Raw genomic sequence first — 16,780 nt, 5'->3', positions numbered from 1 at the left:
AACATTTTAACTATTGAGTGAGGGACAGAACTTTACTACCTTCTGTAGATAACACTGCCTTGTGTATTGAGGTACATTGTCATATTTAGCATCCATCCATTATCTATCTGGGTCGCAGGGAAGCTGGAGCCAATCCCAGCATCATCGGGCGAGAGGCGGGGTTCACCCTGGGCAGGCCGCCAGTCCACCACAGGGCCAAAACAGACAAACAGCCACACACTCACAGTCACACCTATGGGCAATTTAGAGTAGCCAGTCGACCTAATCTGCATGTCTTTGGACTGTGGGAGGAAACTGGAGCACCCAGAGGAAACCCACGCGTGGACAGGGAGAACATGCAAACTCCACACCAAAAGGCACCCTGGGTGACCCAGGGATCAAACCCAGGACCTTCTTGGTGTGATAAATACGAGATATTGGAAAAGACATGTACTGAAATAAAATATTTTCAGTGTTATTCAAAACATTTTTATCTTCCTGGTGTCTTTAAAATACCCATGTTTTGCAGACTACTTATTTATGTACTTCATAATGCATCTCGAAAAAGATGATCCCCTGCCTCATTCCATGCACTGTCTGTGATTTACACTCACTATGACTCGTGAACTAAATAGATGATTATGGAACACTGGTATATGGGTATTTTAACCTTGTTTTTTATAATGTTGTAGTTAAAATACAGATGCAAACCCCCCCGTGCTGTTTGCAGGGTACAGAGACTCCAGGCTGGTGGGCGGCCCGGACTCCTGCTCCGGGAGGGTGGAGCTGCAGTACCTCAGTGAGTGGGGGCCAGTGTGTGATGCATCCTGGGATATGAGAGCAGCCAGTGTCCTCTGTCGGCAGCTGCGGTGTGGGAGCGCTGTGGCAGTGCCAGGACAGGCCTGGTTTGGAGAGGGGAGGGGCCGCATCTGGGCTGATGTGTTTGAGTGCCAGGGGAATGAGACACACCTCTCCCAGTGTGCTGTGTCCTCATGGAGTCGAGCTGCATGCTCTCATGGACGGGATGCAGGACTCATCTGTCAGGGTGAGGACTGATAGATTTATTATTACATCAGAGGTATAGAGGAGACATGTTCATAGATTATCATGGGAAGTTGATATAGTCTGTTATTAATCACATCACCTATTGAACTTTAGTGATGTTTCTGCAGGATCTAAATCTCTCTCGGCTCTGGATGGAACCGTACGACTGTCTGGAGAGAGTGGCTGTGAGGGTCAAGTGGAGGTTTACTATCAGCAGACCTGGAGCAGAGTTCTCATGGAGTCCTGGAACATCAGGGAGGCCTCTGTGGTCTGCAGGCAGCTGGGCTGTGGCTCTGCAGTGAGGCTGTACAGCTCCTCCCTGTCTGGGACAGGGGATAGTGATGTGTGTCTGACAGGGTATCAGTGCTCTGGGAGTGAGTCTCACCTGGTGAACTGCAGTGATCCACACAGAGTCAACTGCAGCTCCAGTGCACAAGTGTCCATAGTGTGCTCCAGTGAGTGCTCTGCATTTTCAGTTATACATGTTACAGATATACAAGTAAAATTATCATCCTATTGCTCATGTGGCCTCAATTCTTTTTAACTTTATTCATATCCTCCCTCCTTTCTTCATCCTCTGAAGAGCACAGATCCCTCAGGCTGGTGGGTGATGCTGGGGGCTGTGCAGGGAGGCTGGAGGTGCTCCACCAGGGCTCCTGGGGGACAGTGTGTGGAGACTCCTGGGACCTGAAGGATGCTCAGGTGGTGTGCAGGCAGCTCCAGTGTGGGACGGCTCTCAGTGACCCAGTGCCCACCTTCTTTGGAGCAGGAACTGGACCCATCTGGCTGGATGAGGTGGACTGTGAGGGGAATGAGACATCTCTGTGGGACTGTCCAGTACAATGGGGACAGAATGACTGTGTCCATAAAGAGGATGTGGGAGTTGTGTGTTCAGGTGAGGCTGTGTGATGTCCACTATTGAATTTATCAGGTTACTTTAAATTTAAATAATTTAACTGGGTGTCCTGTGGTGAGCCACTTGTCAGCTGTATGACACATTTACGGGTTTGCCGGTTTGGCTGCTGCCTCTGTACCTGCAGTTTGCATGGTCACCCTTTGCTCATGTTGGTGTCTTCTAGGCATTCTGGATTCATCCCTTTGTAAACAAATGGATGTTTAGGTGAATTGATGTTTGCAAATTGCCTATAATGAGTGCTTGCCCTGTAATATACTGTCATCCAGTCCAGGGTGTCCCCTGCACTGTGTTTGCTGGGATAGGATTAGGGCTCACTGTGTCCCTGAACTTGTATTAAACCTGAAAATAATTATTGCATATATTTTTATTTTGATCTCCCTTTTTTCTTGTAGATTTTAATGATATCCGACTGGCAGGAGGCTGCTCTGGACAGCTGGAGGTTTTCTACAATAACACTTGGGGAAATGTTTGCTTCAGTAACATGGATACAAGCACAGCTAGTCTCATATGTCAGCATCTCAGCTGTGGAAAGAGTGGCATTGTTTCTAAAACTAGGTCTCGGCTGGAAGGGGCCCCACACTGGCTTGACGAGCTCCAGTGTCGCCCCCATGACTCCTCTGTGTGGCAGTGTCCGTCTGCTCCCTGGGGAGGGAATGTGTGCCATGATGAGAAAGTGGCTGAAATCACCTGTGATGGTAAATGAGTGATTTAACTGATTTAAAGGAACAATTAATTTATCACAAGTATATCATTCTGTGATTTGTGGTACCCAGCTTCAAAAATGTTACATACTAAAGGTTTAATCTTTATTCTTGACACCTGCTTATATTTTGCTTTTCTGCTTAATACGAGATGCTTCCAGAGTTATGTCACTGGAGTTCAGACTCGTTATTGAGTCCAGTGCAGTGTATGGAGTTTTAGCGTCTCTGATTTCTTATATTAACTTCAGTATTTTTCAAACATTCCGCCATCATGTGCGCCAAGTCAGCAGTTATCCTGCTTGTAACATAAACCATGAGTTTCTGCACAAGACATTCAGCAAAAAGAAGCAGACTGAGGGATGCATATGGCATGACTTTCAATTCCTATCATTATTTGGAAAGGAAACATGAAGATAAGCATGCAGGTTAATGCCACACAACTCAGTATACCGACAGGCAATGACTGGCCTAGTGTCCAGACAAAATGTCCGGCTCGCTAGGCAATGTTTTTTAATAATTGTTATTTTTGTACTTTATTAATCCCTGTGTCCGAAATTCTGATTCTTATGCGTCACAACCCTTGGTCTCCAGTAAGGCAGTCAGTCAGTGTTCAGCTTCCCTCGGAGCACTAATGTTTCAGGTGAGATTAGGGGACAATTGACAAACAGGGTCAGTTTAGGCTTGGTTAGTATCTAATTTTTCATAATGTTATACTGTCCAGACATTATACTGTATTTCAATAGTATTTTCAAATGCAACGATCTTCTGGTATTTCGAAATCTTGCCAATAAAATTTGGCCACAAGGGTGTCCCTCATGGGCGTCGTTAGGTCCGATCACTTGGGGCTATAGCCCCGAGTATTTTAAGCCGGGCCTCGGGTATTCTATTTTAGCCCCAATGCTAATCTTCCTTCAAAAACAAAAAGTCAAGCCCCAGGTAAACTTGACTTAGCCCCTGATCTTTTCAACAGCTAAGCAGTCCACTGGGGTCCCCTATAATAAATTTTGCTGATAAATGCTCAAAAACAAATATACTTAAAGTACCACGGTATATCATATTACTTTAATAACATTCAAGCCTAGATCAGTTGCTGAACAAACTTTTAACACAATTAAATGCCAAGTCACTTTAAATGTGATAATATTCACTTCTTTGAGACATTTGTTCAACAACTGACCATGTTCACCAATTGTCCCTAGTCACCCCCTCAAGAGCCTAATGGTTTTGCGATTGATCTGATGGGGACAGAATCAAACCAGCAATTTTTCAGACATAGCTAGGAGTCACACACCACCTCCTGACTAAACACATTAAACATAGGTAGCAGTCAGGTTACAATGAAATTAATACCTAAAACAGGATGCAGTGGAGGTGTGATTCTGTTACCTTTGTGTTTGACATATCATTTATTTCTTAGTTGAAAGTAATTATTTCTAATTAAATATAAATATTTATAGGTTATTTAAAATAAATGCAAAACCATTACAACAAATGATTCTCCTTTGCTTTCAGACAGTGATGGTGTGAGGCTGGTGGATGGTGACAGTCCCTGTGCTGGGAGAGTGGAGATTCTTTATCATCAACAGTGGGGCACAGTGTGTGGTGATGACTGGGATGAGATTGATGCTACAGTGGTGTGTAGACAGCTGTTCTGTGGGGAGTCTGCAGTGGTACGGCACTATGGTGACTTCGGGCCTGGAAAAGGACACATCTGGATGGATGAGGTGTCCTGCATTGGATCAGAGTCAACACTGAAGGAGTGTAGATCAGAAGGCTGGGGCAAACATAACTGTGGTCATGAACATGATGCTGAAGTCATCTGCACAGGTGAGACACAAGTAACTATTTCCACATCTACATCCTGTGCTACTCTTAATGGCAAATACCGGCAAAAACTAATCATCACCTCGTCTAGTTTGTTCAATGTTGTGTTTTCGATATCTACTGCTTTAAATGTTGAAGTACAGTACCACCAGTGTTGGGACGATTACTTTGGAAATGTTATTCGTTACAATTACAAGTTACACTACTATAACATTTTAAATAGAGTAACTATTTCAATTACTATATGAAAGTAATGTAACTAATTACATTTGATTACTTTTCTAAATTATGAATGAATATTCTCAACCGTTAACCATTTTGAAATATTGTAACCTGGCAGTGTTTACCTTACAGCAGTACTAAGCACTGATTACTGTCAAACTTCTTTCAATACACAAATTAACATGATTATAATTGATCAATTTAATAAAAAGATACCAAACATACCATATAGGCCAAATGATTTTAAACAACGGGTAAGAATAGATAATCGCTTCATACTCAGTGAAAACCCAGATTCCCTCAGTGTAACAAGTCATAACATTAATGTTACATAAAATATACGTAAAATGTTTAAAAAAAAGTTAAAACTCAGCCTTCAGTTATTAAATTCTAATGTGTGTTCATAATATAAACTATTTGGGAGTCAAAACAAGATAAACTACGAGTGAATCAGTGTTGCCAACTTAGCGACTTTTCAGACCCCCTTGACGACTTTTTTTCAAAAAAGCACCTAGCGACAAATCTAGCGACTTTTGGACAAACCTTAGCAACTTTCCAAATGTCGCCAGTACTGTCCTGTAAGCGCGAGGTCTTGCTTTCCCGGTACAGTTACTCATCTCCCTGTGTCTGCTCTGATCAGTGAGCGCTAGCTCCGGCTGAATGGAGCAGCATATTCCCGTGACCGCACGGCAGCTGACATACTGTAGATGTGAATGAGCTGTGCATGTGCAAACGGTGTTGCCACGGACCAATCACTTACCTGCTTCTCCTTTGCTTGAAATAAAACAATTTAATTTGACCATTTCTTCTTATTTTTTCTTATTTATTTATTTTTTCTTCTGATGCACTTATATTACTCACTGTTACAGAGCTTTAAGTTCATTCCAGTTTCTGAACTCGTCTGAGATCGTTTACTGAGCTACATCTGATTGACTGCGTGATTCTACTTACTCATACACAACGATAAACTTCATTAAACTTATTAAACTCATATACACATAAAAAAACATATATACGTATAATATAAATGTTTTCTGACAGAAAATATGTAACATAATTGATAGTTTTATATTGGACACGTGAGGAAGGATTAGGGAAAACACGCAGAATGCAAATATGACGTAATATGCAAATATACGCATGACGTCATCTAGCGACATTTGGCGACTTTTCGAGCAGGCTTTAGCTACTTTCCATTGAAAATAGTTGGCAACACTGGAGTGATTTGACCACTCCGTGACGCTTCAGGATCAGGGCTGTGGAGTCGGTAGATAAATGCTCCCACTCCGACTCCTAAGTTTCTAAATCTTCCGACTCTGACTCCTCTGTATGTATATACTATGCTAATGTATTTTCTACATCCATTGAAGGAAAGGAAGGCAACATACATGTCATTTCACCACAGAACTACTGGCTAGGAAGCCAACACTCTACCATAATGCCAGATTAAAGACAAACACAATGAAAACAAGGTTTCAAGGGTAGCGCATAGCGAAGGGGAGCCGACGGAGCTGAGAACACACCAGATGATTTTTCAGGCGTTTGACGCGTGATGACTCGTTGAACTGCCGAAAAATCGGCAGTGCATCTGTAAATGTATGGGGGGCTTTAGGCTAGGTTCACAGTTCCCTGTAACAGTGGAACACGACACAATGGAAAGCGGTGCCGCACCTTACTTCTAAAATATTGGTGAGTAGGGGATTTTATATTTTTAGCGAAAAGACGAACGGCAACAGAGATATACTAAAACTAGAAAATTAAACTTTATTCTCTCAGTCTCTCAACATTTTAAACTCTCAACAGTGCAAACAATAAAAAGTGGAAAAATCAGAGGCTGACATTCAAGATTTTTCACTTACGGCAGCCAGTTTGAGAGAAACACAAGATGATTTCAAACGACGTACGTGCGTATTGACGATCTCTGCGTATTGACAATCTCTGACAGTTTTTGAGGTGGAAAAAACGGATTTTTTGAAAAAAATAAAATATAAAAAAAATCGAGGCGGCACCAAAAAATTGAGGCGGGCGGCCATGTAAAACAATTTATTAATTTTAAGTGGCCTTAGCAGAGTGGTAAGGCTGTATCGACCAGGGGTTATGTAAGGGATAATGTACAGGCAGCCGGTAGTTATCGCAGAAATAAGCCCCGACAGTGTGATCAGGACCCGAAAATAATGAACCTGCTAATGTCTCAACTGACCAATCAGAATCAAGCATTCCAGAGAGCCGTGTAATAATACTAGTTAGAGAATTTTCAAAACTCAACACGACATAGCATGTCGGGAGTGCTAATATCAGACCTAACATAATTACCAATAACCTTAGCATACTGAAGGACGGTGTTCTGACAAAACGTCCTACTTTATCAAAACATCCTACCGTAGTGCTAATCGATAGCCCTAACCCTAACCCCCCCAAAACCCCTAAAACTCTTACCTTAACCCTAACCCCTAAAACCTAACCCTAATCCCAAAACGGTGGAACTGCACATGCGCAGAAAGGCTCGATTGCACGTCTCGATAGGTAGGATGTTTTGTCAGAACGGCACATTTTCTGTCAACGGGATCAGAAGTGCCAGTGTGGCTTTAATGCGCGGTACACACTTAGCAGTTCATCGTGGTATTTACTCATGCTGTCAGTGTTTACATTTTGTTTTGTTGTCCTATGCGCCATATCTTATGATTGAGTTGGTGTTGTCATCGTAGTCTGCATACCTGTCATAGCCAAGATTATTAGATCCGTATAGCACAGTGTGATCGGCAAAGATTTTATAAGATTGCTGAAATCATACAGTGTGTACCGGGCATTAATCTTTAGAAGCATGGTGTGGCACGCTGAAGGTAGGCATGTCTTCCCTGCCTTGATTAATATGACTGTTTGCAGTTACAATAAGCTGCACTTACCTCTAGATGTTTCCTCAGGTTGGACATGGACTGTTTAGATATCAACATCTTTACAGCCGGTAAACACGCACTGCATTGCACAGTTAAATTTGTGCCTTTTTTCATAATATATCGGAAATGTTTTTTATATTTCCAGCAATGGAATGTATTCCTTACCTTGTCTGCTATTGCCTGCAACAGAAACTCAGACCGCTCCGGCAAGATAATTAGCAGAATTGGCTGCAAATATAGACGCGACAGGATAACCAATCAGAAGCATCGAATAGTTTCAAACTTTCGGCTGTGGAGAGAAATAGCAATGTTTTGCATAAGAAAAAGTTATTAAAGATATTGGCAATGTTTATGTATAACTTTGTGCGGATTATATATGTATTATCAGTGCAACGTGCTAAACTTTCTGTATATGCTTAATATAATAGAAGTTATGTATTCTTACAAGATTTGTTCCCATGGGGATATCCACAAAATTGCAAACTTCTTGGTTAAACCACACCCATGTTCAATATTAAAAACTACCCATTACAGAAATGGATACAGATAATTTTGTTGTACGATTTATTTAGTAAGTATCCTTCTTATCACTGGTTTCTCTTAAACCCCAGGTCACCGTGGGGTCAGGCTGGCACAAGGTCCACACCTGTGCTCCGGGAGAGTGGAGATAGAGCAGATTGATACCTGGGGCACCGTGTGTGATGCTGACTTTGACCTGCAGGACGCAGAGGTTGTGTGTCGGCAGCTAGGCTGTGGGATCCCAGTGGAGGTGCTGGGGGGGGGCGCATTTGGGAGGGGGGAGAGCGAGCAAATGCGGAGAGAGAAGATCCAGTGTAAAGGAAATGAAACCAGTATTTCCTACTGCCTGAATACACCCTCAATGCAGAATTGCTCACATGAAAATGCAGTGGCACTGGTGTGTTCTGGTAAGAACAATATTACAACTATTTGGAGGAAATGTAACTTTTATTATTAGATAATGTGTTTATTGACATGTACACAACAAATAAAATTTATTGCTGAATTCCAGATTTCACTAATAATAGTATACTAATAAAGTAATAATATGCATATGTATGAACCTTGTATGTAAGGTGGATGAATGAGTAGTCAGACACAGTGCTTTGTGATCTTATACGTGTAACCTTCTTAAGTTGTTAATAGTAAATGCTTCCCTAAGTCACCAGAGCCGTGGATAAAAGGAGTCAGATTACAGTGGATGTGAAGGAACTTTTTCTTTATTTGGTTTCCTAACAAATCAGCTTTGAACGGTTAGCTTAGCTCTTGTAGTGTAGCATCCTCTCTCTACCAACAAAGATCTTTTACCCATCCATTCCTCTCAAAACAAGGATCCTTTTGGAAGCCCGAATATATGGAACAAACACATTATCTGTCATATTAAATGCAAACAAAAGTTATTTTAATCTGGACACAGCAAAATTTATTAAACCTTAAAAAACACTTCAGATCTAACCCTGCACACTGTCTGCCTCCTCAGTGTACAGTAAACTTACTGAAATACATCTTTCTGTGCAGAATATTCTATAAATGAAATAGTTGCCCATATTGAATCCTTATGCATGCGCTCACTGATGACCTACCAGCTCGTCAAAGATGTTCCCCTGCTTCCAGCCCAGTGTTTCTTGGGTTAGACTTGACCTGCTGATACTCTGCACTGGATTTGTTTCTTATAATCCTGCTGTTAAAATAACTCTGTGTTTTGTATTTAGCATACAGAGACTCCAGGCTGGTGGGCGGCCCTGACTCCTGCTCCGGGAGGGTGGAGCTGCAGTACCTCAGTGAGTGGGGGACAGTGTGTGATGCATCCTGGGATATAAGAGCAGCCAGTGTCCTCTGTCGGCAGCTGCAGTGTGGGGGCGCTGTGGCAGTGCCAGGACAGGCCTGGTTTGGAGAGGGGAGGGGCCGCATCTGGGCTGATGTGTTTGAGTGCCAGGGGAATGAGACACACCTCTCCCAGTGTGCTGTGTCCTCATGGAGTCGAGCTGCATGCTCTCATGGACGGGATGCAGGACTCATCTGTCAGGGTGAGGACTGATAGATTTATTATTACATCAGAGGTATAGAGGAGACATGTTCATAGATTATCATGGGAAGTTGATATAGTCTGTTATTAATCACATCACCTATTGAACTTTAGTGATGTTTCTGCAGGGTCTAAATCTCTCTCGGCTCTGGATGGAACCGTACGACTGTCTGGAGAGAGTGGCTGTGAGGGTCAGGTGGAGGTTTACTACCAGCTGACCTGGAGCAGAGTTCTCATGGAGTCCTGGAACATCAGGGAGGCCTCTGTGGTCTGCAGGCAGCTGGGCTGTGGCTCTGCAGTGAGGCTGTACAGCTCCTCCCTGTCTGGGACAGGGGACAGTGATGTGTGTCTGACAGGGTATCAGTGCTCTGGGAGTGAGTCTCACCTGGTGAACTGCAGTGAACCACACAGAGTCAACTGCAGCTCCAGTGCACAAGAGTCCATAGTGTGCTCCAGTGAGTGCATTTTCAGTTATACATGTTACAGATATACAAGTAAAATTATCATCCTATTGCTCATGTGGCCTCTATTCTTTTTAACTTTATTCATATCCTCCCTCCCTTCCTCCTCCTCTGAAGAGCACAGATCCCTCAGGCTGGTGGGTGATGCCGGGGGCTGTGCAGGCAGGCTGGAGGTGCTCCACCAGGGCTCCTGGGGGACAGTGTGTGGAGACTCCTGGGACCTGAAGGATGCTCAGGTGGTGTGCAGACAGCTCCAGTGTGGGACGGCTCTCAGTGACCCAGTGCCCACCTTCTTTGGAGCAGGAACTGGACCCATCTGGCTGGATGAGGTGGACTGTGAGGGGAATGAGACGTCTCTGTGGGACTGTCCAGTACAATGGGGTCAGAATGACTGTCAGCACAAGGAAGATGTGGGAGTTGTGTGTTCAGGTGAGGAAAGTGAACATCCATGAAGAGAATGTGACATTTATAAATTCAAACTGTTATATCTAAGACATTTTATCCTAGTTGTTATATGTATAACAACCTACTAGACAAGGAAGATGATCATATGTCAATAATATTTAACCAGTTATTGAATATGCCATTATTAAGAACTGACTTATGGAGTAGATTTACTATTTACTAATGATGCCAATTTATTTGCATTTTCATTTCAAAGATTGTCTAACATGACAACTTATTCACTTCATCTGCTTCCATATAGAATTCATGGAGTTTAAACTGGCCAAAGGCTGCTCTGGACAGCTGGAGGTTTTCTACAATAACACTTGGGGAAATGTTTGCTTTAGTAACATGGATACAAGCACAGCTAGTCTCATATGTCAGCATCTTAGCTGTGGAAAGAGTGGCACTGTTCAGAATACACCGTCTCGGCTGGAAGGGGCCCCACACTGGATTGACGAGCTCCAGTGTCGCCCCCATGACTCCACACTGTATCAGTGTCCATCTGCTCCCTGGGGAGGGAATCAATGTGAATATGATGAAGTGGCTGATATCACATGTGAAGGTAAATCAATAATTATCATCATTAGTTTTATATTTCTTATTTATTTAATATTTTTTCTTTGGATTTTTTTTGTTTTTGAAATTATACATATTGTATATAAGGGGTGTACACAAAAATCACGGTTCAGTATGTACGTCGGTTTTGAAGTCACGGTTCTGTACATTTTCGGTATAGCGGGAGGTAAAAGAAACAAAATATAAATTGCTTCTTTTTTTCTTTACTAAGCTGTGGTTTGCTGAATAAAGTATGATTTTCTTAAATAAAAATTTCTGTAAATACTGCTGCAAACTACTAATAAAAGACAAAAATTTACTTTAAAATACATAAAAATAAATATTCTCTCAAATAAATAAAAATAAAGTAAACATTATGGTGAACATTTTGAAAATTAACTGTACCTGATCTATACTGATGACCTACCCAAATTACTCACATTAGCAGCTTTCAGCTTCATATTAGGACTGTGTAACGGTCCATATGCGAACCGAACCAAAAGACCCGTACTGAAAATGTCCGGTATGAATATGTATACCGTTACACTCCTATTGTACATACAATGTATATAAATATGTGCATTTTTACATCTGTTTCATATATTTCTATATGACTATGTACTTATTATTATCAATGTTTTATTAATGCTACTGATATTCACATCAGTGCTTTGAATCAGCTTCCTGTGATTTCTTGTAATATTAGATGATAATTTATATATTCATATATCTAATCTGAGATCTGGCGACATTAGGGTTGATTCGTTTATCTTTAACTATCACTAAGAATTCTTTTTTTGTCAAGGTGAGGAGAAGGAAAATATTCCACGTAGCTACTTGTCATGCTCCACTGGTGCCAGTCAGGAATTATGTTCACGTAAGTTCAGTTTGAATTTTTGTTTTTCTTTTTATTTAATAGAAAACTCCTTCAAAGTGGATCGCTGAGCTCCATCATCCACACATATATTCACTGTGTTCTGTCATCCACACATACAGTATATTCACTGTGTTCCGTCATCCACACATATATTCACTGTGTTCCGTCATCCACACATATATTCACTGTGTGCTGTACAGCTTTTTATTTTAAAGTATTTATCTTCCCCATAGGCCACTTCCCTGTGAGACTGCAGGGGGGCAGTAGCGAGTGCTCAGGGAGGGTGGAGCTGTGGCATAACAGCTCCTGGGGGACGGTCTGTGACGACTCCTGGGACCTGAGAGACGCCCAGGTGGTCTGCAGACAGCTGGGCTGTGGGACAGCACTGGAGGCTCATGGGAACTCTGCCTTTGGACGAGGAAATGGCACCATTTGGCTGAATGAGGTGAACTGCAGGGGTGATGAGCTCCACCTGTGGGACTGTCCTCACTCTCTGCAGGAGCAGAGGAGCTGCAGCCACAAGGAGGATGCTGGTGTTACCTGTGCAGGTGAAAACTTACATCAGAAAGTGCTCAGTTAAAAGCAAAGAAAGTTTGATTTAGCATATTTATTAATAAACTTTATTTTGGTATTTTGTAGGTGCATCTTTACAGCTTACTACAGCTTCAGGTAATGTTGTTAATACATATATAACATTTTAAAGTTTGAGAAGTGTAAGACGTACACTATGTGGACAAAAGTATTGGGAGACCTGGCCATTATACCATTACACATTTCAGGGACTTTTATAATATCCACTCTATTCCATAGACATCAATATAGAGTTCCCCCTCCCCCTTTGCAGCTATAACAGCTGCTACTCTTCAGACTATCCACAAGATTATGTAGTGTGTCTGTAGCAATTTTTGCCCATTCATCCAGAAGAGTATTTGTGAGGTCAGGCACTGATGCTGGCCTGGCTCTCAGTTAGATGGGGTTGATGTCAGGGCTCAGTGTGGGCCAGTCAAGTTCTTCTACACCAAACTCATCCATCCATGTCTTTATGGACCTTGCTTTGTGCACAGGGGCACAGTTATGCTGGAACAGAAAAGGACCTTCCTCAAACATAGAATTGCTCAAAATGTCTTGGTATGCTGCATCATTAAGAGTTCCCTTCACTGGAACTAAGAGGCCAAGCCCAACCCCTGAAGATCAACCTCACACCATAATCCCCCCTCCACCACACTTTACCCTTGGCACAATGCAGTCAGGCAGGTAATGTTCTCCTGGCATCTGCCAAACCCAGACTTGTCTATCTGACTGCCAGACAGTGAAGCATGATTTGTCACAACAAAAAACACGTGCTGCTGCTTCAGAGTCTAGTGGCGATGTGTTTTACATCACTCCAGGCATCATATGACAGTGCCACACTTGAATTCACTGAGCTCTTCAGAATGACCCATTCTGTCCAGTGGCGCCTCCAGAAAATTTTCATAGGGGTGGCCAGATGGGGCCACTGAAAATCTTGGGGTGACACACCAAAACCAAAAGTCGAGCTGAATTTCAGGAATTCTGACATAACATATACAGGGCTGTCAAGTTTTGAAGACAGGCAAGAGTGACATTCCACAGGATGCCTTTTCATTGGTTGTTGTGTTGTATTTTACCCAGATACAGTAGTACTATTTTCTGATTGGCTATTGTGTAGGCCTTTCTTTTTTTTTTTTGATTGGCTGGTAAGTGACAGGCTCTTCGGGCAAATCTTGTCCGACTTCATAAAAGAGGCGTGTTTCCGACGGGAAGCGACGTTTTTCTTGACGTTTCGTGACGCTTTCATCCGAGTTACGACTTGGAGAGAAATAATTGTACGCACCATAATGTCACTCAACTCAGAATTTCCGAGTTCCGAGAGAAAAACGAACGCACCATTAGACTCCAGCGGAGACACGCTTGTTTTATAGTGAGGCGCTACTCTGCCGCGGTCTGGGGAAAAATTGGGCTCTGCGGCATATTAGCCTACAAATGATTTTTCCGCGTGAGAAATACAATGTGTGGCGGGAGTGCGTGACAAAAGACTGAAAAGAATGACTGTCACTCTCAATGCGTGACACTTGAGAGCCCTGCATATATACCAGCACCAGCTAACATTAGTTAAGTAATTAAATTTATCATGCCAAAAAGCAAGTTAAACTGCATGTAGCACCAGCTAACGTTAGTTAAGTAATTAAATATATCATACTAAAAAGTAAGTTAAATAGCATAGCACCAGCTAACGTTAGTTAAGTAGATAAATTTATCATGCCAAAAAGCAAGTTAAATAGCATGTAGCACCAGCTAACGATAGCAAGGTAATTAAATTCGGCACTAAAAAAACGTCACTACAGCCTCCAAAGTTTATTGAATAAATAGTTTCCACTCTTCTTTTTAGAAATTATAACTTACTCAGTCACTGGTAGTCTTCTTCCTTAAATCCGCGCGCGACCGGCGTTTGTTGAAGATCACCAGAGACGTGCTGAGCTGCTGCTTCATGTGAGCACCCCCACCCCCCGTGTGACTGGAGAGCGCTTTGCTGACCGTGCATTTGTTGAAACGCATAATTAAACATAGAAGCATATCTGGCATATGCGACCGATGGGGGGGGGGGCAACAAATTTATCAGGGGGGCCATGGCCCCCCCTGACCACCGCATGATGGCGCCACTGATTCTGTCACAAATGTTTGTAAACCTGACTGACTTGATTGTATACACATGTGGCAATGAGTCTGAATGAAACACCTAAATTCAATGATTAAGAGGTGTGTCCCAATACCTTTGTCAATATAATGTACATTGTATGAAATAAGTAATTGTTTTTGTACTTGTGTTTCAGATACCCAGTCACCCTCCATGACATCCAAGAAACCAGGTATTTTATTGGCATGAAATTATACTGCACCCCTAAAAAACAACCCCCCAGCATAATCCCCCCTCCACCAAACCTTACACTTGGCACAATGCAGTCAGACAGGCACCGATCTCCTGGCATCCGCCAAACCCAGACTCGTCTGCCAGACAGTGAAGTGTGATTCATTCAAACACGTTTCCACTGCTTCAGAGTCTAGTGGCGACGTGCTTTACACAACTGCACTTATTGTGAAGGTGGCATCATATGACAGTGCCACACTTGAATTCACTGAGCTCTTCAGAATGACCCATTCTTTCATAAATGTTTGCAAATCTGACTGCATGGCTGGGTGCTTGATTTTATTACATCTGTGGCAATGTGTCTGAATGAAGCACCGAAATTCAATGATTAAGAGGTGTGTCCCAATACTTTTGTCCACATAGTGTACATTGTATGAAATAAGTAATTGTTTTTGTACTTGTGTTTCAGATACCCAGTCACCCACCATGACATCCAAGAAACCAGGTGTTTTATTGGCTTGAAATTATACTGCATGGGATAGTGATACTTTTAAACAAATCAAGGGACAATAGATGTTTATACATTAAAATGCTGCTTATAATCACAACAGTACCATGTTTGGGAAATGTTTAAATATCGCCTCAAATGCCCGTAAATAACATACATACTCCAAGCTAAAGTATCAGTATATGCAGAAACATTTATATGCATTAACAGTAAGCAATGTTTAAAAATGTTCCGATTCACTAGAATATTGTAGTTCCAATCTCATTCATAGCACAGGCTTGATACTGTAGATACACAGCTTTACTAGCTGAATATACAGTATATTCAAAGTTAATGCTTTTGAATGCCAGTATTGTTTGTATTAACTTCATAACTATAAATAGATCACTATCCTATATCAGAAATAATTTTAGCACAAACCTCTGTCTCCCTCCCTCAGCCGTACCTAGCGCTCCCTCTCGACAGGTCCTGTCCGTTCCGTTTGTGGCCTTCCTGGTCCTCGGAGCTCTTCTCTTCCTGCTGTTGACTGTCCTTGTTATTCAGCTGTACCAGAACCGAGAGCTGAAAAGAGGTAGATGGGGATATGGCTGGGATTCTACACAGTCTACACGCGCTCACTTGGCTTATTTTTAGAACATGAACTAGTCAGAATCTTACAATGATTTTAAAGCCAGTCACTAGTATATTTGCAAAAATAATCAAAATAGTGGTAATTTCCATTTTCTGTGTATAATAACCACGTGTCTGTGAAACGGCCCAGATATGGCACCAGTGCAGAATATCTTTGAAGCGATGGAGGGCAGTCCTTTCTCTCAGAGCTCACAGCCGCTGTCTCTGTGTGTCCACCCCCATAGCTATGTACATGGGGTCGCTCCCCAGTCCACAGGAGCCCATCTATGAGGAGGTAGAATACAACCTGATCCATAAAGGTAAGATCATCTCTTTGTCCTCTTTGCACTGGGGAAGAATGATTTATTTTACCACGTGTAGTGAAGCTTTCAGGTAGATAAAGATGTGGAGGAAGAGCATAATGGTGATGGATTGTTTGTTAGCTTTCCTGGTGTGAGCATCAGTCACTCCAACCTCACAGGTAGTGTCTCAGTGAGGTCAGGCCTGAATGACTCTCTCCTTTACAGGAAGTGTCTTTTCTGATTTTCAAATATGATAATTTTACCTTGAATCCTTTGTTCCTGTTTCAGGGTTTATGGAGACAGAGGACACACCAGAGGACTATGATGATGTTGAGGGTATAGAACAGAGTGCAGATATTTTCCCAGGTGAGTTTCTCTGCAGACACCAGAAAGGAGAGAGACAACAGTTTCTCAGTCAAAGCTCGTCGCTAAGTGCTTTATAGATCATTTCTTTCTCTTAATATTTCTAAGCTATTTCAAGATGTAGTCAAACCTTGTGTGTATCTTGAACAT

At 42.2% G+C, this 16,780-nt stretch overlaps 1 protein-coding gene across 1 annotated transcript in view; it reads left to right on the top strand.

The window, feature by feature from the left end:
- LOC111844365 (scavenger receptor cysteine-rich domain-containing protein DMBT1-like) overlaps nucleotides 1-16,780 on the top strand; it is a 47,995-nt gene that overhangs the window by 5,451 nt on the left and 25,764 nt on the right. The window contains exons 4-21 of the mRNA XM_072710348.1: nucleotides 710-1,024; nucleotides 1,152-1,478; nucleotides 1,607-1,918; nucleotides 2,332-2,634; nucleotides 4,153-4,467; nucleotides 8,192-8,506; nucleotides 9,311-9,625; nucleotides 9,753-10,079; nucleotides 10,203-10,514; nucleotides 10,792-11,094; nucleotides 11,893-11,964; nucleotides 12,198-12,512; nucleotides 12,604-12,633; nucleotides 14,814-14,849; nucleotides 15,318-15,353; nucleotides 15,796-15,927; nucleotides 16,211-16,285; nucleotides 16,556-16,633. Of these exons, the coding sequence (XP_072566449.1) occupies nucleotides 710-1,024; nucleotides 1,152-1,478; nucleotides 1,607-1,918; nucleotides 2,332-2,634; nucleotides 4,153-4,467; nucleotides 8,192-8,506; nucleotides 9,311-9,625; nucleotides 9,753-10,079; nucleotides 10,203-10,514; nucleotides 10,792-11,094; nucleotides 11,893-11,964; nucleotides 12,198-12,512; nucleotides 12,604-12,633; nucleotides 14,814-14,849; nucleotides 15,318-15,353; nucleotides 15,796-15,927; nucleotides 16,211-16,285; nucleotides 16,556-16,633 (3,918 nt within the window). The remainder of the gene's footprint in view (nucleotides 1-709; nucleotides 1,025-1,151; nucleotides 1,479-1,606; nucleotides 1,919-2,331; nucleotides 2,635-4,152; nucleotides 4,468-8,191; nucleotides 8,507-9,310; nucleotides 9,626-9,752; nucleotides 10,080-10,202; nucleotides 10,515-10,791; nucleotides 11,095-11,892; nucleotides 11,965-12,197; nucleotides 12,513-12,603; nucleotides 12,634-14,813; nucleotides 14,850-15,317; nucleotides 15,354-15,795; nucleotides 15,928-16,210; nucleotides 16,286-16,555; nucleotides 16,634-16,780) is intronic.

The sequence above is a fragment of the Paramormyrops kingsleyae genome, chromosome 3, assembly GCF_048594095.1.
Source record: "Paramormyrops kingsleyae isolate MSU_618 chromosome 3, PKINGS_0.4, whole genome shotgun sequence".
Lineage (NCBI taxonomy): Eukaryota > Metazoa > Chordata > Actinopteri > Osteoglossiformes > Mormyridae > Paramormyrops > Paramormyrops kingsleyae.
This window is presented reverse-complemented; position numbering and strand designations above follow the sequence as displayed.